This window comes from Venustampulla echinocandica, assembly GCF_003357145.1.
Source record: "Venustampulla echinocandica strain BP 5553 chromosome Unknown scaffold_1, whole genome shotgun sequence".
In the NCBI taxonomy this organism is placed as follows: Eukaryota; Fungi; Ascomycota; class Leotiomycetes; order Helotiales; family Pleuroascaceae; genus Venustampulla; species Venustampulla echinocandica.
The window spans coordinates 3,332,010-3,353,639 of record NW_022474206.1 but is presented as its reverse complement, the minus strand read 5'-3'; the positions used below and the strand labels follow the sequence as shown (position 1 = coordinate 3,353,639).

Here is a 21,630-nt window from a genome sequence, read left to right as displayed (position 1 = left end):
TGTTGTTTTGCGATGGTTTGATGCATTGCTTGTCCGGCTGGGTGGCTTTGCGACAACAAGGAAGGACTGGGTGTATTTTAGTACACGGTCAAATGAACAAATCATCAAATTCTAAACTCGCTGCACTACTCTAAATGGCATCAAGCCATATCGTTGCACTCTTCATGAATGACAGCGCCCAGGGGGCGTTGATTCTTGTGCTCCGAAACGCGTGTTACACTAACTATGATTGTAATGCCAACACGTATTTGAGCAGGTGGCTTGGCGATTATGAAGGAAAGGTTGGGTATAATTTAGTACTCGGTCACGCGAACAGCCCGTCAAAATTTGAACTCATCGTACTACTCTTTAATGGTTTCAAGTCATAACCCAGGTCTTAATTCTTGCGCTCCAAAACGCCTTTCATGCTTGCTAACTATGATCATAATGCCAACGCGTCTTGCTCAATCCTCATGAGTAACAGCCATATCCAAAACCTCTACCCTTCCTTGACCTTTAGTCTCGCCTCCAACGAAATCTCCTAGGCCCTTGAAAGCGCCTGGCTCTACAAAACCCGTGACGACCCATTCCGAGCCAACAACTTCCTGTACTTCAACCTGTTCGATGTAGCTCAAAATCCGATCCTTTACCGTACCCTTGGACTTCTCCTCACCATCCTCTGGGTTTATGGGAGCAGCGGACTTGGCCGCATGCTTGAGGATGCCGGTTGGGCAACTAACTCGAAGTCTCATTCTGGCACGGGCGACTGGAATAGGCTGGTGCGTGATCAAGGCTTTCATAGCATCGAGGGCTTGGCTCTTCGCGCTCTTTGTGGCAACAACTCCGGTCCAAACATGCTCCCTGACTTTAGGTTTTGCCTCCGCCTCTTCTGCAGCAGGTCCATCCTCTGCTCCGGCTGCCGGGGCAGGTTTCTCCTGTTGGGCCTGCGAACCCTGGGAACTCAACATCTCAAGCGCTTTCTCAATCATGCCCGTGGTATAAACCCTCTTCGTCTTTGGATCGACCAGCTTCCCTGCCACGATGGAAACAACTTCATTGTGCACTCTCTCAAGTTGCGCATGTCTCTCCTTCTCTCCAACTTGCAGCTCGCCCTTGTTGAGAATCTCGAGGATAATATCATTCACGGAAGTCTTGGGACCGAAGGATTTTGCTAAATCCGAAGCCGGGGCTGTTTGACCTTTGGAGACGTTTAAGAAGACCGAGTTGATCTGCAGTACGTTGTCGAGGTCGGTTTCGACGCCGGAGCGCCATTCGAGGACTTTGTTCTTGTAGCAGGCTATTTCAAAGCGCTTTTTGGCTTTCTTCAGGCGGACGAGGGAGACATTCGTCAGTTTGATCTGGTTGGAGGGCTGGTTAATAACCATATTTGCTGCTTAAATTTGCTTGTTCGGCACCTAGGTGTGATACTGGATGAAATATTCGGTATGATAGAGAAGGGTTTCTAGAATCATATGTTCTGTTGGCAGGGACTGGTGCTAGTACTTGTAGGGTCGCCTTGGGGGGGGCGTGCGGGGTCAACTTTGTGGCCACCGACTAACAGGGTGACACGTTGAGAAATTGAGGGTTTACGGGGCCCTGATATAGATTAATTCAGGCCTGGATCTTGCAAAGAAAGATTGCTTTCCTTTTAATCTGCATCCATGACCAACAACGATCGTGTTTGCACTCCGCACAAGCACAAGTACCTAGGGACCACGGTACTTTGTCCTTCGTACCTACCCCGCCGTGGTTGTGCAGTTGCAGATAGCCAGGCACGTGCTCTAGCCTTATGTCATAGGAGCCTCAGGCATCACTCCCAGCCCCCGGCTTAGCGAAGGCACACCTGACGACGTAATCCATCCCAAAGCGGTCTAGTCATTGCCGATTCCCGGCCAACCGCTGAAACAGGCACAGGAACAGGCCGGAGCTGCTTCGTATCACTCCGTATCACGGCTCAGCGCATCATCGTGGTCACCAGCCCATATCTCCTACATCCTCGCCACTGTCATTGTTAACACCACACATCCGCTGTTACTCTTGGGCTATATCAGTCCATCCCTTCTCTCATTGTATATATCATCACCACTGGCTGGTAGTATCCTCTGATTACCACTGATCAATTCAAGTCCGTCCGCCAGTAGCTGACGCTCCTCATCATGAAGCTCCTCTCATCCACCCTGATGCTGGGTGCTGTATCGGCGGTCACTGCACAACAGCATGTTCTGAAGAACCCCGTGGCAGACCATCAGAAACCCCTCCAGGATGCAGTGAAACCGATTTCTAATGCGTGGTCAAAGCCGATTCACGATATCTGGGAATCGATGAAGGATATGCCCGCGGACGCAAGAGCTATCTGGGATGAAGTTGCACTGCTTTTCCCCGAGGCTATGGACAAGTCGAGCTTCATCTCGGCTCCCAAGCCGCACACCAGAAAGCCCGACAGCACTTGGGACTACGTTGTGAAGGGTGCTGATGTCCAGAGTGTCTGGGTTGAGAACTCACAAGGCCAGAAGGAGAGAGCCATCGATGGCAAGCTTGAAAGCTACAACTTGAGGGCCAAGAAAGTCGACCCAGCAAAGCTTGGTGTGGATACCGTGAAGCAGTATAGTGGGTATCTCGATGACGAGGAAAATGATAAGCATCTCTTCTATTGTGAGTCATCCCGATTACCAACCACGGCCATCATGGAGATGCTAACAGTGCTAAAGGGTTCTTCGAATCCCGGAATGATCCCAAGAATGATCCCGTAATCTTATGGCTGAACGGCGGCCCAGGTTGCTCGTCTCTTACTGGTCTATTCCTCGAACTTGGCCCATCTTCACTCGATAAGAATCTCAAGCTTCACAGCAACCCATACTCTTGGAATGCAAACGCCTCAGTCATTTTCCTCGATCAACCAGTTAATGTCGGGTATTCCTACAGTGGTAGCTCCGTCAGCAACACGGTCGCCGCTGGGAAGGACGTCTACGCGCTACTCACCCTCTTTTTCGAGCAATTCCCAGAATACGCAAAGCAGGACTTTCACATTGCGGGAGAATCGTATGCCGGTCACTACATTCCAGTTTTCACAGCTGAGATCTTGTCGCACAAGAAGCGCAACATCAACCTGAAGTCGATTCTGATCGGAAATGGACTTACCGATGGCCTGACCCAATATGAGCATTACAAACCGATGGCCTGTGGTGGCGGCGGATATGCTCCTGTACTCGATGAGGGCGAATGCCAAGCCATGGACAATGCTCTTCCCCGATGCCAAAGCCTCATTCAGAACTGCTATGACAGCGAGAGTGTTTGGTCTTGTGTTCCTGCAAGCATCTACTGCAACAATGCTATGATCGGCCCTTACCAGAGGACTGGCCAGGTATGTAACATTTTTCATATGCTAGCAGATCACCACTAACTGTTTTAGAACGTTTATGACATCCGCGGCAAGTGCGAAGATTCTAGCAATCTTTGTTACTCAGCTCTTGGCTATATCAGCGAGTTCTTGAACAAGAAGGAAATCCAAGCGGAGCTCGGTGTTGAAGTTAGCTCTTACGACAGCTGCAATTTTGATATCAACCGAAACTTCCTTTTCCAGGGAGACTGGATGCAGCCTTTCCATCGTTTGGTCCCTGGCATCTTGGAAGAGATCCCAGTTCTCATCTATGCCGGTGATGCTGATTTCATTTGCAATTGGCTTGGTAACCAAGCCTGGACTGACGCCCTCGAATGGCCTGGCCAGAAGACTTTCAATGGCGCTGACTTCCAGTACTTGGAGGTTACGAAGGGTAAGAAGTATGGAAAGGTGAAGACAAGTGGAAACTTCTCGTTCATGAAAATATTCGGAGCTGGCCACATGGTACCGATGGACCAACCCGAGGCGTCATTAGACTTCCTCAACAGATGGATTGGCGGAGAGTGGTACTGAATGCTCTAGCTGTGCATCCAGTTTCTGCTACTAAGGTTGTTGATATGAGCATGGTTTAATTGTATTCTGGGCGTTAGGGTTTTCTTTTTGTCTGCCTAGGTGCCTGTTATATTGTACTTTGGAATAAGGGATTAGTTTGCATATACAAAATCAATTATTCCGAACTACGCGTCTTCCATAATTTCAAGGAGACTACTGTTGTCAAATGCCCTCAATAATACACTGACGACTGCTTGCTCACAGATACTCCGTAACTCGCTGCTGATGTTACTGTGCTCCGTGGCCCTCCATGGGTACCCGCTATCTTATACCCGGATAAGGGCCACCCCGTTCCCGGCCCGGCGCTACCCCCAACTCAACGCTCTCTCCGTCCCAATCCAGATTCCCAAAGCACCTGCAGCAGCGAGTCTTCTCTTCACAATTTCCGGGTTCCAACATACATCCTCGGGGATTGCGGCTGTCCGTCTGTATTGAGTTCTGCAGCGGTGACGAGACCTGGTCGGCAGTGTTGCGAGCTGCCTCTTCTAGCATAGCCAATGGTACATCCTGTAAGTATTGAGACACAGCGCATGGAGAATGCACGCACTTGCACAGTTCTGGCATGGAGGAATAGTTGACCCGTCAATTTGGGAAGAGAGCTGTGCAATGGCGATCAGAGCTTCCTACTGTGCAACAATTGAGTTCTCTCCCTGCAGATTCAATCAAGAGTAGGTTGATTGAGCAATATAAAGCAGCTCTTCTGTTCCACTTTTCCTTTTCTCGATGTCCTTCCTCACTTCCTCGCCCTTTCTCTCACTATCCTCTTCCCCCTCTCCACGCAAGTAAGTTGATCATATCAATCAATACCGTGCGGTCATGCGTTTCTCCCTCCTCCCCGCAGCTCTATCCATCTGGATCGCAGGGTCTTCATCCCAGTTTGTGAAGGCCCCCACGGATCTGATAAATGCAACGGGCTACGCCGGCATCAACGTGCGATATAAAGAGGTCCCCACCGGTATCTGCGAGCTGGATCCTAATGTGAAGAGTTATTCTGGATACGCAGATGTTGCTGAGAATGAGCACATCTTCTTCTGGTTCTTTGAGGCGAGGAATCAGGATCCGACAGAGGCGCCTTTGACGGTATGGATACCTTAACCTTTTCCTCTTGCATTTGTAAGCCTACGGCTGGATGCAGGCTGCTGTCTGCTGACTTTTGATCTTGAATGCGTTCTATGCTTCATATATTAGTTTTTGCTGGATAATGCCCATGGCTGATATATTAATTAGGTCTGGATAAATGGCGGGCCCGGATCTACGTCTATGATTGGCTTGTTTGAGGAGAATGGGCCTTGCCGAGTTGATAGCAATGGCAATCCGTACTCAAACCCATACTCTTGGTCAAATGCTAGCAACATGCTATGTAAGAATACTTTTCTCTTGAAGTTTTATAGTATATCCTTTGAAAGGTCTCTTCTTCTTGGATCCATTTTTCCCGGGAAACCAGTCTCAAGTATTAGCGATGATTTTCGCATTACATCTTTATTAGGGGATTCAAAAGTTACGTGCGGTTTTCATCCTCTACACCGTATAATTGAACTCGGGGGAGGACATCAAAATGATTTAGCTTACTACTTGCAAGCCCCATATCGGGAAGGGATATTCTAAATTTTACAAATGCTGACTCGGGATACAGACATTGACCAGCCCACTCAGGTAATACTCAACACTATGTATCTGGCACGCCCACTAACCGCTCATAGGTTGGATTCTCTTATAGCATCATCACAGATGGCTATGTCGCCACCTCATCTGAGTAGGTGAAAATGGAATGGTCTTTATTTGATTCTCAGCTAAACAATCCACAGTGGCACCAAGTCCAAGATCTCAATACCTGATGGCATCTGCCCAGATTACGCCGGTAACACGTGTGGCTCTTACAGTGTAGCAAACCTCTCGTTGACTGCAAATACTACTGCAAACGCAGCGCCAAACTTTTGGAAAACCTTGCAAGGGTTTATGGGAGCCTTCCCTCAATATTCACGAAATGGCTTCCATTTCTCAACCGAGTCTTATGGAGGCCATTACGGGCCGATATTCAATGAATATATCGAGGAACAAAACGCAAAAAAGATACCTGGAGCACATCATATTTCCTTGGAGACGGTCTTGATAGGGTATGCATAATAACGGTACAGACAAATTTCGGACCCAAGCTTACGTACGTTTCAGAAATGGCTGGTATGATCCACTCATACAATACCAAGCATACTATAATTTCACCGTGTGGCCAGGAAACACGTACGATTACTCGCCCTATAATAAGAGTGTTCAGGCTCAGCTCTATAATAACCTCTACGGAAAGGGGAACTGCATTGACCAGGTCCAAGATTGCTATGATCGAGGCATTAATGAAATCTGCTCCGCGGCAGATAGTTTCTGCGCTAATTTCGTGGAAAGTATATACGATGATTATCTTGGGAGGGATGAATATGACATGCGGGAGTATGTCTGCCCCCTTTCTTTTTCAGCCCTAGAATGATGATTTAAATTCCCTAAAGAATTTGGAACATTTGCGGACGCCCTTTGCATTACTCCGCCCTGTACTTCTCGGTTTACAACAAAGGGGGTTGCTGACTTTCGAGTATAGGTTTGTGCCAGACCCATTCCCATACAGCTACTACCAAGATTATCTCAACACGCCCAAGGTTCAATCAGCAATCGGGGCCTTCCAAAACATCTCGGGATCCTCCTCAGCTGTGTACAACGCATTCACAGCAACAGGGGATGACAGTCGTGAGTCTGGGACTATTGAAGCCCTGCGGAAGTTGGTGGCGCAAGGAGTCAACGTAGTGCTTTTTGCAGGTGATGCAGACTACAAGTAAGACTGCTCATTTTTTATACTTCTTCCAACAGTCAATACTGACATTTGATAAAGCTGCAATTGGCTCGGCAACGAAGTCGTTGCCGGCAAAGTTCAGGCCCCGGGTTTTGAAAACGCTGGATATATCAACATCACGACATCCGACTCCATCGTCCACGGCCAGGTCAAACAAGCCGGCCACTTCAGCTTCTCCCGGATCTACGAGAGCGGCCACGAAGTCCCATTCTACCAACCCCTCGCAGCCCTTGAGTTGTTTCAACGAGCGATCGGTGGTAAGGATATCGCTACCGGGACGGTCAAGTTAGTGGGGAGTTACTTGACACACGGGACGGCGAAGAGTACATATAGGGAGGGTAACGCTACGATGCAGTTTGAGGTCCTGCCGGGTAATTCTACGTATAATACTATGCTTAATGGGCCAGATAAAATCCAGAGGAGGATGGCAGATGCAAGAGGTGTGGGGATTTTGAGTCATGCTGGGAGGAAATTCAAGCCTGGGAGATAGATATTCAATGGGCGATGATTAGATCGAGATAGGGGGAAATAGTATAGCCACAAGAGTGGAAGATGGAAATCCACCGCAAGTACCTAGGTACGTAGAAAAATACTGATATATTTTATGTCATTAACGCGCAAACTCGTTGGAATTAAGTCTCGCGTGTTTGTTTTGCCTCCTATCGCTCGCTCGCGAAGCAGGCGGTAGGACGAAGAACTTCACCCTCTTGCTCTATATAATTAAATTTAAGCAGTTTCCACTTAACAACCGGCAACCTGGCTCAAACGGGAGACCAGCTCGAACGCCAATCCGGACGAATTCCCAAACACCACTTTCTGATAGCAGCTAATGATCCCCAGCACCCCGGGGTGAAGCCAAAATCGCGACTGTGCATTAACCACCGAGGAGTACAGATTGGACAGGGGAAACGGCCTTAGACACGACTATGTCCTGTCTAGGGGGGGACGTAGAGTAATCCTGGGTGCTCAGGTATCTCGAACCCTTTTTGCCATTTTGATTCTTTTTTTATATACTTTTTATATCACTTTGGGGAGTACGTAGGCGAGCGCTAAGGGATGCCCCACTTATCTCTCGGCTAACCCCCTTATATCAGGTTTAAGTGAGGATTATCAGATGCGTATAATGTTACTTAATAATTGTGAGAGGGAATAGCGTTAGGTCAATTGAGTCATGGAACCGACAATAAGATTGAGCTACTAGCTAAGGGATTTAAATTGCCCAATATATACACTACTTTAGCCAATCAAGTCAGGAGCTCAATGGCCTACTGCTGGCCGTAAGTAGAAAGGTTGGACATACATCGTGATATGTAATACCCAACATATTTTTTCATGGACATACAGATCATATACAGCAAGTCGCTCAGCTATAAAAGCTGCAGCGACTCGGATACTCAACCAATCATCCCCCTGAGGTGCGCGCTCATCCATAGCCCCAAAGCCACGAATCCCAGTCTCCACCGTAAAGTATTCCATAACCTGGACTTATTTGCCCGCATGCCTAGCCCAGTGGGGGATCTCGGACGGCCCAAGGGCATGCCTTCCGTAGGCTCTTTAAGAATCCACGCTGTCAGCGCATGTGTAACATTTGACGCTTTCGCACTGATCCACAAGAATATCAGAGTTACCAGCGCTGCTTCAATCCAGCGGTTCCACAGGCCAAGGCGGAGTAAGCCTTGCCCGTTACCGGCTAGCCAGATGTGATGCTGGAGAACGTACGTCTCCAGAGACCTGCGGCCTAGCCATGCGAAGGCGCTAAGGTGGTACTCTCGGAGTGTATGGTGAGCGTTGCGAAGTATAATGAAGGACAGTATAGGGATCACTGATAAATAGGGATGCCACCAGTTGTAATCTCGTCTCTCATGTGACAGCCCAGTGACAATCCATAAGATGGGAGGTAAGATGAGGGAGAGAGATATAGTGGCAATCTTCCACAATGGAGCGTAGGCGGTGATAAGTTGTAACCCCATGTCGATAAACGTAGTAGCGGTTGTTCGGCCTGATTTTAGTTGACGGGTCCGATCAACAAAAGCCGCGATCAGCATGCCAACAAAAACAATGTACATGTCCAAATATGTGCGAGCCCTCCACTCTCCCACGTCCCAGGACATGCCGCAAGTGTATTTCAGCAAGGAACCAACCAATTCCAAAACTCCGGGTATCAATGTGAATGCAGTCGTAAGTAGCGCCGAAACAATAATCTTTGCAATGAGGAAGTATAAATTCGAGTTATATTCCCATTTAAATTTGACCGTGAAGTAGGTTATGAGGAACCAGAAGCTAACAAGGGGTATATAGGAGTAAAAGACGTAGTCGGTACGCATGATGAATGGCAGAATACAGCTCAAAAAATTCCATCGAATAAGCACGCCAGCGACGCGCTTCAGAGAGAAGTCATCGGTCTCCAGGAAATAAGTAGCATGACCAAACCCCGTCAAAAAGAGGTACGAGGAAATAAGGAGTCGGAAAATTTCATAAATCCGCAGCTCCTGCGAGGCATCCATGAAATTGTGGATTAGAATGAGAGCTTGCAGCCAACCTTTCAACTCATACGTTTGCTGTCGATTGAGGGATCGGTCGTCGATGAGCGTTGTGCCTCTGTGCTCGATAGATTGGGTTTTGTTTTTCCTTGCAGTGAGAAGGCCTCCGATTGTCACAACGACACATGTCGTTACGAAACCTTGGTTGTTAAACTGCTTATGTGCTTTCTCAAATATTTGGGTGCGGTCTGCATAGAAGCAGAAACATAAGATAAGGGTGACAATTGTCATCGCATCTAAAACTTCCGCAGCAGGTAGTAAGCGGTTGAACCTTGCACCACGTGTTCGACGCAGAAATGCCAGCACTGGCAGCACCAGCATCCCGGCGACAAGAATGAGCCCTTGAGGAAGTGTGGTCCTGGCATAATTCATGCAGCAAGTTCCCTTCAACTGCGACCCTCTAAGCGCAGCATCAGCATTGCATCTTGAGTTAAGAAGAATATCCGCCTTGCGCAGAGCCACACTATCGATAACATGAAGGCCGCTCTCCTCGTACGTGCCACGACCAGCCCATGTCATCAACGAATAGCTCCAGATAACATCAGCTTTCGAGTGTGCCGAGACCTGCTGGAGGTAATCATTCATCTGATCGATTTTTTCGGGAGTAATTGTAGCTTCCCTTGACGGGGACAGGTTTTGATACCATGGTTCCTGGACCGGGGTAAATAGCAACAAGTTAGGTGATTGCCTTCGTACTGGAGCCGGACTAGTTGTCTTTTCTCCCTGAGTATGATCCATGTACGGTATGACTGCCTCAACAGAGTCTCTGAAGTCCTTAAGGAAGTTTTCTTGACCATGTCGTGCGTACCAAAGGCCGGGAGGGCCGAGTAATATCGACGCCGCACTCTGGCCTGGGTCGACGCCGGCAACTTCCGTTGACGAAGGGTGGGCTTTGAAATGATTTAGCTCTTCTCCTAGTCGGGTCGAATTCAGATACGGGTCCCATATGTACTGAACAGTGACACCAGCGGAGGAGAATTCGAGATCCACGTCCATCTGGTCTCGTGTGAACATATCGCTAATCTCCCTCTCAGCCCTGCCCTTGTCCAGTTTCTTCGCGACTGCCCAGAAAATCTGCCGGGTCGTCGAGTCACCAGCGAAGACCAGTCTCTGGTTCTGGAGACATTCCTGGATATCCTCCGCCGTGTATTCGTGTACGATGCATCCTGGCGGCTGCCAGTTCTGGAATCGGTTTTTGGAGAACCATCTTAGGCCTGGGTCCCGCCACTCGCCTTTATTAAGAAGCGCACCGCACTTTAAGGGATCCGAGACATCATCTGAGGAAATAAGCAAGTTAGTCACGGTCGCGAGGAGCTTCGAATGTGGTGTAGAGGGGAACACACCAGTCCAACAATACCTATAGATAACTCCCACAACCACAATCAACAGGAGAGACTGGATTGAGCGTTGTACTAATCCACTAACCCGCGCAGATTTGGTTGGAGACGCGATTTTGGAACGTGGCATTGCGCTTCACACATAGCAAGACGTCACTATCAGTGGCATAGGGGTCCTTGATGGAAGGGAGCTAAGTCAGGGTCGGGGAGCAGGTCTATGTGAAATCGATGCCAATCATCTGGCGGTTGCATTGAGCAAAAGAGAGAAGTATCGCAGAGTCGATTGTGCCAAAGGACGCGACGATAGAAGAATTTACTTTCCGCAGAAGACGGCACAAGAACGATGGGGGCCATAGTAGCGGTTGGCTGCGAGAGTGAGTGTAGGGAGGTTCTGAATTGTCGTCTCTTGGCATGGTCGATCTTGGTCGACAAGCTCCGTGTCCAGCGACAAGGGTGGATAAGTCGGCTCTGTCTTGCCGCAAGTTGCAGGTTTTAATTCCTTAAAGTAGGGAGCCTTTGCGGCAAAATAATATACTTTCATCCATCTCCCATTGCGTTATTACTGTTAATGTGTACCATAACGCGACATAATATACTGAATTGCTCTATTGTAACTGTGTCTCGCTGACGGCCTCAAAGGTCTCTGGATCCTCGTCGACCATGGGCCCATAAGGTATCTCACCTCCAATAAAGCATGATGACGAGGCCACAGGCCTTTTGGTCAATACGAGACTAATACGAGTAGTGGACTTTGTACTCGTACGCAGGACTCCATACGTACAGAGTACTAATTCCGGAGTACTACGTAGGACGTCCCCTATATGGGGATAAGCGTTACTTGTCCAGAGCGACCCCTACTTTGTACGAAGTGCTTCGTACAAAGTGCTTGGCACAAGACCCAGCGACAACATCCCAGATTCTCCAGAACATTGATTGTTTCTCTAAGCCAGTAGCCAGATTGCAGTGGTGTTGTCCTCGTTAAATGCTGTAGGAAATAAGATCTGATCTTATCTTTGCGATGCGCACCATTTATTCCCAAAATGAGCGCCTCACCCGGCCCCCATTACCACAAGGCTTGGCTAATGAAGCAAACGGATGTTAATCCTTGCTAGGGTGTTAGAAACTCCATTATTAGAACGAGCCATACTCCATAAAATACACCTACGTAGTACGCACGGGTGTACTTTACTAATCGGGCTACTCTTTGGCTTCCAAGTCTCTTTTCATGCAAACTGAGACCACGCAAATTGATGTCGAAACTTACCCCCTTTTACTTCGCTAGATGGGCAACTCCACAGGCAACGAATAAACGGAGACCACTACTTTGCAAAGCATCACTGCAAGAAACGTCATATTGATACAACTCCCAGTCTATGGTTCATGACCCTTTTTTTTTTTGTATCGCTGGCGATATTCAAAGGTATCGCCGTGAGCCCATCCTAACCCCAGGCAATGCAAATTCGCTACCAACACCAACACCGAGATGCAACCCTTTTTGACTTTTCCACTTCTGTCGTTACGCAAGACCTAACCTTCTAAACTAGGACCTGCTAATCTGCTTAATGCTTCCTACTCGCCTTTCCGTTCGCAACATGGCCATTTGCCTTGCCGTTAGCAACATGACCGTTTGGCTTGCCATTAGCAACATGGCCATTCGCATTCCCGTTCACTAATCCCCCATTCTGATAAATCTTTCTATCCAGCCCTTTAATCGCATCCTCGCTCGCCTGAACAACTGGCACATGCTGATGCTTCTGCGTCGTTCTGCGGATATAGCTGCGGATGAAGAAGCGGACGAAGAGGACGGTAAGTGGCGTGAGGTATAATACGTTGAGCCAGATGGCGAATGTCTGGCCGCTAGTATCAACGCAGGGAATAGTTTGGTACTCGGTGTGGTATGAAGCGCCGGAACCAGATCCATGAGCAGATGCCATTCTAGAGTGTGCTTCTGCTACTTGCCGGCCGTTAGCTGTTCCTGCGAGTCCCTCTTCACCTGCTGCGCGGAAGAGGTATGTCTTCACCTTAGAGGCGAGACCTGCGGATGTTGCTGCTGCAGCCACAGAGGATACGGCACTGGAAGCAACGGACGTGGCGGCCTTGACGGAGTCTTGGAGGCTATTCGGTACCTGGACTGGAACGCTATAGAAGACAAAGGAGTGAAGAGTTGCAAAAGCTACTCCAATTATGAATTGGATGATTTGCATGGTGGTGAGACTTCGCTTGAGGCGGTTTGGAATGGGAACGGCAAATGCTGTCAACGTATAGTATGTGTACTGATGCACGTTAGCTTTGATACCGGTCAAAAGCGGTGTAGTTTCTTACCATCAGGGCATGGATTCCCGAGTTTACAAAGCAGAACATCCAGATTGGGGCGGACATATAGCGGATTCCAGCCCACATGCACATCATTGCACCGGCATGATGGTATGTCTGGAGCGTGGAGCTTCTCTTGCCCTTTGCCAAGATAATAACAGTATCAAGGACCTCATAGAACTTGCTCAGGTAGAACCACCATCCGTAGAACGCAAGACCTTCATTCCACATCCTCCCCACGTCCGTAGAATGAGGCTCTCCCGCTTCCGTAAGCCGGACTGTATATGGGGATTGTGTGGTCCACTGCGAGCTTGTGGCATTATAGGCGATGGCATTCCCTGGCCCAGAAGGACCATGTATCTTGCAAAAACTATCCACAGTTCCCACCAACCCTGCCGGACCATTGGGATGCTGAATGGAGTTCTTGAGCGCCTGCCACATGCCCACAAATGTCCAGGCTGAGTATACCGCCAAAAACACGTTGTGAGCCACTACGAACCAGAAAAATGGTTTCGTCTTGCTGATCCGCCATGGCTTGTTTCCCCTCGATCTGTTGTATGCGTTCAAGGCCGTGACAGTCACAGCGTAAATACCTGCAATGGTGATTGGCACTCGGATATCGAGGACGGCAGTGTACCAAGACAAAGGGATCGAGAACGGCGGCGCGGAAAGCGTGGAGCCCACGGGAGGTGGCGGAAGGGCTTGTGGTTGACTATCGGGAGGGAATTTGAAGAGCTGCCGCAGGGGCATAGCAAGATAGGCTGAAGACATCTTGAATTTCGATGTTCAGTTTGCCACTGGGACCCGCTTGAACTGGTGTGAGCTGAGTTGAATAGACCTCACCAGATGGCAGGAGGTGTAGCGGATGGTATGGGTATGGAAGGCACGCGACTTGAGTTCTGTCTCACGCGTTGAGGAACATCAGGAATGGAAAAAAAGAAGAGGGGACAAGAGGCTGGCTTTCGTAGAGTTCCGGAATGGGAATGGAAAGAAGCTAGAAGGTAGAAGCGTCCCGGCAGCGTGGAGGGGAGGCTCTGCTTCAGCTTATTCTTTTCCTTCTTTCTGTTTCGGCAAGGGAGGGAACAATCGTCATGAGGACATCACCGTCTATAAATGCGAGTCAATGTCAAAGGCAACTTGGGCTTTTATTATACCGAGGCAAAATGTTTTATATTCTCTCTAGTTTTAATTGAAACATGTGCTGTTGAGGTCCTTCAGTCAGAATATTGCAAAACCAGCCAAAATTGTTGAGTCGTCGTTCCCCCAATGACGCACCCCTTGCGTGTTGCGTCGTGCAGGGACACCAATCAGATTGCTTAAAGCCCAGTGACTTCGCTGTTTTCTGCTCAGCCTTAAGGTACCTGATCATCGAATCCCAATCTGGATCTGGATCCCTTCGCACCGACGAATATCAATTAACTAGCAGTTCACTCACCTTGATAACAGTTAAAGAAGCGCAATTCTCTCTGCCCTGTTTGCAATTGCCGTTCATGAGGACGGCGACCATAGATAAGGCGGCGTCCTCAACTTGGAAGAATTGATTTTGCCTCTAACTTGGAATTCCCCCAACAGATTTGGGTCCCTCCACAAGCGAGAAAGACATATGCCGAGGTGCACAAGGTACAGCATATCTATGTTCGAGCCTTACTCTTACACTGCAGTGCAGATCGACGAGTTCATGTATTTGTAAGTTTGCGTGCGTGTTTTAAATAATAATAAGCTTACCATACAGGTAGGTAGGTATATTACATTTGTAGGATTCAGTACTACGTACCTCTGCGTCCAAGGATTACAAGCAGAAACTCATCACGCGCGTTATCGCATTCGCATTCTCATTTATATCCAAACTTCTGATATCGCTAATCTCTCGTCCTGGACTTTCTAAACAGCCAGGACACTTTTGCCTCCATCAGCCGTCAGCCTCGCTCTCACCTTGACTTCCAAAAACGACGTGCCAAGCCTGGTATATCTCGAGGCACTGCTGCTCGCCACGTCTACATCTATTATCGCACTGGGCGGGAGCATAAGCGCCTCTCCTACTTCTAGCCCCACGATCTTCTTAGAGATGGAGCTTGTAGTATGGTTCTTCGCCCCTGAGATCAGCTCTCTCGTTGAATCTACCTGTCGATCACTCGCATCTGGCACTTGGTCGGTCACGCCTGGAGCTATAGCTGCTAAGTGAGCCTTGAGACTTTGCATCCATGCGGGGGAGGTGAACCGATGGACAATAGTGACGGAGCACAGGTCCAGTAGTACTGGGGAGATGGTAGGCTCTTGCGTGCAGATGATGATGCGAGCACCGAGATGGCGTTGCAATCGGATAGTGGATAGCAAGGTACCCGTGAGAGTCTGGGCCTCAGCAGACTCATTCATAAACAGTAAACCAGAAGTTATAGCTGGGATCACGCGGCCTCCAAGATCCTCTCACTCACCTTGTGTGCTTCGTCTAACGCAACGACCCGACCCGTTGTCATATCCTGCTCGAGGAATATGGACAAGCATATGTTGAAAAGAGAACAAGCTCCTTCGGGCGTCACGCATGGGCAAGATAGATCGACAATGGTGAGGCACCCCGGCTAGAGTCGTTAGAACCCAGTTGTTTAATTTCTCAGCGCATCCAACACACCTTAGAAGCCCAATCATTTCCGTACTGGCCTGCAGCTTTACCCCTTCGTTGAAATATTGTGGCCCCTATCTGCGTGTTGGCATGAAGCTTTCCAGAGTCTCAAGCCGCTGGTGGAGTGGGCCAAGCTGAGCTGGAGTCATCGCTGTCTGTGCAAGGCGCTCCTTGAAACTGGCGTAGTTAAATGCCGTTCCCATTTCCTGCTGTTCTATGCGCATCTCTCGCAGGATGCGATAGACGGCGTGCAAGTACAGTGGCATCGGTCCATCGTCACGGCTCACAGCCATCAAGTCGAGCATGCGCTTGGTGTTTAGGTCGCCTTCGCTAATCCGCAGCGGTTCAACTTTGATGTTGCTAACGCATGATACGTACTCTTGAGAGGAGTTAGCGGGAAATCAAAGGGCCATGGAGCCCAGCTAAAGTTACTTGGATCGTACTGAAGTTCGTTGGTGAACACAAAACCCGCACTTTTATCTTGGGATCTGATGATAGGTAGGCGGCCTCACAAGGTGATCCTCCCTCGTCGGAAATGAACGTGTCGTAATGGAAAACAAGGCCCGTGAGGGGTGTGGGAGTCTGTTGGCATTGGAGGGAATCAAGCAATTCTCTAGCAAGCACGAGAGGGTATGGCTCTTCCCGGAACCTTGAAAGCCGCAAATAAATGTGCTCGATGGAGCTGCGATGTTGAAGAAGATACGAGGGTCTTGGCTAGATGGGTGACCTGGCCCGTTACCTCCCGAATCTTGTCGTACGGCGTCGACTTTACCAGCTAGTAAGCCGTACTGTGGGAATGCCGGAGAAGAACGCTTGTTGACAGCGGCTTCGGCATGCATGAGAACGGGCATGGTAAATATTGGTGCTATCGTGACCTCCTGGAGTCCTTGCTGGGTGGAGCTCGGCCTTAGAAGACTGAGATGGTAGTCGTACAGCCGGGCAGCTTCAGATTCTTCTGGCGTTTGAGGTGTAGTATCAAATGTCGTTCTCGTGCTTAACGGACTCGACGAGTTGCGCTTAGCAGAGGCAGGATCACTCTCCATGGTATCGCGAAAGGTATTTGGAAGTCAACTACTAGAGTTGTCAACTTATGATCTAATTTCTTAGGGGGATTCGGAATTTGCGAAATATTATCGTTAAATTCTCCGTCTGTTATACCAGGCGCCTTGAAAGCTGTGGGGATCTTGTATTCCATATACCTATGGAACTATTAGATTACTTATAATCAATACGAGCTCAAAGTGTTCATCTCCTCTATAACGGGAAATAAACGGGTAGATAGAAAAGAGAAAGGGAGCGACGGTAGGACTGAATTGCATTGCAAACAGAGTGTCAAACAGAAGCTCAAAGTAAAACCTCAATCAGAACACCCCTGGTTTCAACGCCGCCTCCCGTTGCAAACGAGGCCTAGCAAGTGAGGCCATCGTTGTATTACGCCGTCTTAAATACAGGGATATATTCCACTGTATCATATCATACCACGCTCCATAGACTTGATAGAGGTAGAATATAAATCAATGAAATTGTCTCTACTAACTTCATGCAGGACGGCGATGAGGCTGGCAGCAGATGAACTCGGCCACAAAAGACTGAGATGGCAATCATACGGCAGCTTCAGACTCTCCTAGCATTTGAAGTGTAGCATTAATATAAAATAGAGCAGAATCAAATGAGTTTTGTTGTTATACTATGATATCGAGAGTTCTGTTATTCCTTATATAAAAATGTAGCGTTTTAAATATTTATTTTAGCTATACCGAGAGAACTGCTATAAGCAAGGCCGTTATACGCAGTTATCCCTGTAGTACCAAAAAAGCAGCAGCAGCTTGTGCTGCTATCATGTGCCTGGGGCGTTGGCGAGTCACATGTTCATGTAGCTACTTAAGCCTTCAGACCTCCTCAAGATAGCTTCCTCGTCTTAGACGTTCTACAATACAATAACAGCGCCCACAGCTCTCCCTAAAGACCCGTGTCCTGCGATTTTCAATCTCGCCGACCGTTACAGCCACAGAGCCTTTAGCTTAGCATCTGCCGTGCCTTCAAGAGACTGCTTGGGTTCGCCCGACTTGGGCTTGATGGGCACCTTGTTCTCGTGAAAATATGCCAGATCCACAAGCCACTGGCACTCCGGTTCGATCGCCGTCATAGTCTCTAGATACTGTTTGCTCGTGAGCCGGAATACTTGGTACACCACCCATTCATGCGATGTCCCAATAAGAGCGCTCTCGACAGAGAGGAGCGCTGGCCGGTTTTCATCCTCCCTCAGCTAGGCCTACAGCTACAAAACCTAGTCCAGAATGCGGCAGTCGAGGAATTGATCGAAGCACAATTGGTCTATACCCATCTTCTCCTCCCACATAGCTCCCACGTATGCATGCAACGCATTCAGTTGCGTGATATGGTGGGAGGCAAACTGTGTCCTTGCTATATCAGCAACATGTCGGTGCTCACGCGGGCGTAAAAATATGGACCGCTGGGTGCTTAGTAGGACCGCAATTGTGGCCATCCCGAGAGCGCAGTTGTGCTCATGCCCCTTGGTGATGACTTTGTACTAAATTAGATCTATTAGCAAATTCGTCGCATTCTTGCCTTCCTAGGCAATGGCCCCTTCATCGTTGAGATAGCCCCTGTAAATAATTAGTGGTTGCCAGCTGACGAAACGGGACAGGATTGCCTTACAGATCGTTCAGCTCCTCTAGACCATGCAGCAGGGCTTCAGGTGCGGGAGGGTCGAGGAAGTCGAAATTTAGCAAGTCATTGTGACTAGCCATCTTGAGAGTAAGAATGGCCGACTTGATCTCGCTCACAAGTATGCCCGGGTACGACGCTGGCAGAAGCACCTTGTTAAATACCTCTTTCGTCTACAACCTGAAACATGGATGTGTAAAAGCGGCGCATCATCCAAGTAACTCTGGAACTTGTGAGTGCCTAGTGTTGCCGACATGACAACGACCTTCAGATCCTTACGGCGACCTAAAGTCCTTTCAACATGGCCATGATAATTTCCGCTGCCAAGGTCGTCTCGTGGGCTTCGTCGATGATGATGAAACTGTATTTTGAGAAGTTGCGATCGTTGATAGCCTCTCGGAGAAGGATACCCTAGGTCATGTATCTTAGTAAATGTCTTAGCAAAAGTTGAGACATTGAAAAGAATCGGCCGTCCTCCTTAAACCACCAGATGATAACCTTGGTCAAAACCGGCCAAGTGTGACGCCGAAACCGAGATACAAAGTCCTCTCAAATTTCTCTAGGGTGCCATCTAGATAACCCGTCCATGGATTGTTTATAGAGACATTAGTCTTGACTTATAGCCTAAGAGTGTCGTCAGTCGCCTCTTCGGTGAAGAGGCGAGTTGTCTAACACTGATTTCTCCAGGTCGGCCTTGAATAGACGAATTTTGAGAATCTGCGGCTGGTTGTTAAGCTGCATGAGAGGAACACGGTTCTTTAAGCAATGTAAAATCTCCAGGTTGAGGATGTCCAGGTGAGGAAGATCAAGGGAGGTAGCATCCGGGAGGAGGAAATGTGGTTCCAGAGGCCTTGTGTGTATTGGACCTTTCCATCTTCTCTAAACACCGTTAAGGTAGTCTATTGTTGACCCCAAACTTCCACTTTGTCCCTTAACTCATTGACTAGCCAGGCTCATAAGTCTAGCAATCCTATTCGATAATATCAAGATTTCTGAAGTGAACATATACGACGGTGCTGGTGAATTCGAACTCCCTTCGAATCTGTAAATGATTATTTCCCATGTCAAGCGGTAAAAGCTTGTCTGTTGGAGCCATGATGAAAGAGTTGATGGCGCGTTATACTGTGCCAGGCAAGACAAAATGACAAGACTGCGTGTGCTCGATCGAAGTAGCTGAGAATCCGATGCGTTGTTCAGAATGACTTTCCTATACTGTGTGTCTTGTTGGGTTTGTGGACCAATAATCGGTACGGGACAAGGCGAGCGGTTGTGCTTCCTGCTGCTGGTTCGTGTACAGCACTGGAAGGAAAACAGTACTATACTATGGACATGAAATGGACACTCTCAACGTTGTCATACTATTGACTGTTATCTGAGATATCTTGGAGGCACGTGATTTATAGCTTCAAGTTGAAATCACATTTGCTATATAAAAGCGACGAGTGAAAAATTGAGAGCGGGCTGTTCCCAACTGTGGGATGAACACCATGTTGGCCGGTGGCAGCCACAGCTTCGTCTGGACTGTACGAGCAACCACTGAGTGGTCTATATATGGAAGGTGTTTGTCGGAACATACTGTATCCTCTTGGCTTCATTATACGAAAAATGGAGGGAATAACCCAGTAAAATCCGTCAGGTGTTGGAAAAGGGAGGGCAGGAAGTCCTTGCGGTAATTGTGGGGATTTCTGCTGGTGACGTGAGAGACACCCACAATAGAAATGAGACTCGGAAAGCGGCATCACGATATTTATGACATAATCTGTTCTATGTTTGCGTTAGCAATCTTGTCAGCCCATAGAATAATAAGATTGATAGAGCAGATATATTCCGCCTGGGCTGGAACTTGGAAGATGTCAGCCCCGGATCAGCCCCAACCTTGGAGAGATCTCCCCATAACTCCCGAGGGGTTGGCATTCGCTACCCACGGATCGATCAAGATGCTGCCACGACCGTGGTTGTACTCGAGACTCGAGTACGAAGTATTCCATTCCTGCTTTCTAGACGCTCCAGAGAACTGGTGCTGAACATCGCAGTTGATCGACATTGGCCGGACTGGTTTGGTGCACGGAACACAGTAAGACATCAACAAAAACGTGGAGCTCAATGCAGCCAACCAAGCGTTGGCTGACGGACAGCGTAGCGGCCTCTCACTGGCTCTTTGACTCCCCGCCGGGGGTTTTCAGCTGCTGTAGCGACGGATTTGACGGACTATTAATGAAACATGGCTAGAGCAGCTCTTGGAAGCCGCCATTTCCATTGCCATTGCCTTTGAAATCCTGTTTTCAGGCACGCCTATTCTGTGGGATCGTGTTGATCCACGCTGTGAACGCTCTCGTCGTCGTCGCCCGTTCCGATACTCGCGGTTGGTCGAGGCTCCCAACTAACCCAACTCATCCAACCAAACTATTGCTCCGTACAGTGATCTACACACCGCGCATGTTCCCCTGTGTCGCCGGCTGCATCCCATGTGCAGGATCCTTGCCCGGCAGCCGATGCAATTATCCCAAGTACGACGTAGCGCTGGCTCCGAGCCCTGGGACTGCATGGAGCGCAGGATCGATCGCCCAAAACGTCACCCAGCGTCCCAAAGAGTGCCCATTCAAAACATTGCCAACATGATCGACGATGGACGACGGCGTCTCGTCTGTCGCTGGACGGGCAATAATTGGCCTTTCGAGGGGCCTCAGAGGCTCAGGCGCCGTCAGAGGTGAGACCCGAGTCTGGCGCGGTGTGGGACAGCTGTGTTTACAACATAAGGAGACCAGCCCAATTTCATGCGACATGAGATACTGGTACAGAATACCCAGAAGGTCCGAATAGTAACTTCGCGCCGTCATACTCATACTCATACGAAGGTATTCATACTCCGTGGTGAGGAGCCCGTGAGAATTCGGACTGCGGATGACAGCAGCTAGCTAATCGATGGGTGACGATACGGAATAGTCAGCGAATAATAAATAATATTTGGGATGGCCATTTATTATTAGCTGCAAATTTGCCTCCAGTAACTGGGACCAGCCCGGTGTTGCTGGGTTAGTGTTCTTGACCGCTGTGATGTATTTGTATGTGGGAAGTACTTCTACAACGAAAACTATTGAACTAGATGGCAAGATATCGCCAGGCTCGCTCGTCCTCCCGCACAAACCATAACCCGCAGAATCACCACCGCCAGATGCATCCCTCGATCCTGCAGGCGCACCCAATCGCAGGAAATAAGACATATGCATTTCACTCTACTGTATACAACACATTGTCGCGTTGAAGTCCCCGGGCCAATCCCCATGCCGAAACTTTAATCTCTCCAGTTTACTTGGCGGGAAGTGCTTTTTGTTAGCCAGATTAGGAGCAAGACCAGCTCCATATTCATCTCA

At 48.8% G+C, this 21,630-nt stretch overlaps 7 protein-coding genes across 7 annotated transcripts; 2 read left to right on the top strand and 5 right to left on the bottom strand.

The window, feature by feature from the left end:
• Positions 1-443: 443 nt before the first annotated feature.
• On the bottom strand, positions 444-1,364 carry BP5553_03635 (UPF0023 family protein; the record flags this gene model as incomplete). The annotated part of the gene is made up of 1 exon (XM_032012258.1): positions 444-1,364. The coding sequence occupies one exon, from the start codon at positions 1,362-1,364 to the stop codon at positions 444-446; it is 921 nt and encodes a 306-aa protein (XP_031871951.1).
• Positions 1,365-2,135: 771 nt separating this feature from the next.
• Positions 2,136-3,889, top strand: BP5553_03634 (Carboxypeptidase Y-like protein A; the record flags this gene model as incomplete). The annotated part of the gene is made up of 3 exons (XM_032012257.1): positions 2,136-2,631; positions 2,688-3,340; positions 3,389-3,889. The coding sequence occupies 3 exons, from the start codon at positions 2,136-2,138 to the stop codon at positions 3,887-3,889; spliced, it is 1,650 nt and encodes a 549-aa protein (XP_031871950.1).
• Positions 3,890-4,744: 855 nt separating this feature from the next.
• Positions 4,745-7,254, top strand: BP5553_03633 (uncharacterized protein; the record flags this gene model as incomplete). Its single annotated transcript, XM_032012256.1, has 8 exons — positions 4,745-5,008; positions 5,156-5,288; positions 5,562-5,581; positions 5,629-5,681; positions 5,734-6,042; positions 6,098-6,370; positions 6,516-6,746; positions 6,804-7,254. The coding sequence occupies 8 exons, from the start codon at positions 4,745-4,747 to the stop codon at positions 7,252-7,254; spliced, it is 1,734 nt and encodes a 577-aa protein (XP_031871949.1).
• A 904-nt stretch (positions 7,255-8,158) lies between these two features.
• On the bottom strand, positions 8,159-10,771 carry BP5553_03632 (uncharacterized protein; the record flags this gene model as incomplete). Its single annotated transcript, XM_032012255.1, has 1 exon — positions 8,159-10,771. The coding sequence occupies one exon, from the start codon at positions 10,769-10,771 to the stop codon at positions 8,159-8,161; it is 2,613 nt and encodes an 870-aa protein (XP_031871948.1).
• A 1,429-nt stretch (positions 10,772-12,200) lies between these two features.
• On the bottom strand, positions 12,201-13,725 carry BP5553_03631 (Elongation of fatty acids protein; the record flags this gene model as incomplete). The annotated part of the gene is made up of 2 exons (XM_032012254.1): positions 12,201-12,914; positions 12,964-13,725. 2 exons carry the CDS (start codon positions 13,723-13,725, stop codon positions 12,201-12,203), a joined length of 1,476 nt encoding a protein of 491 aa, XP_031871947.1.
• A 1,110-nt stretch (positions 13,726-14,835) lies between these two features.
• BP5553_03630 (uncharacterized protein) lies at positions 14,836-15,327 on the bottom strand (the record flags this gene model as incomplete). The annotated part of the gene is made up of 1 exon (XM_032012253.1): positions 14,836-15,327. One exon carries the CDS (start codon positions 15,325-15,327, stop codon positions 14,836-14,838), a length of 492 nt encoding a protein of 163 aa, XP_031871946.1.
• Positions 15,328-15,645: 318 nt separating this feature from the next.
• On the bottom strand, positions 15,646-16,614 carry BP5553_03629 (uncharacterized protein; the record flags this gene model as incomplete). The annotated part of the gene is made up of 2 exons (XM_032012252.1): positions 15,646-15,950; positions 16,113-16,614. The coding sequence occupies 2 exons, from the start codon at positions 16,612-16,614 to the stop codon at positions 15,646-15,648; spliced, it is 807 nt and encodes a 268-aa protein (XP_031871945.1).
• Between the last annotated feature and the right edge of the window lie 5,016 nt (positions 16,615-21,630).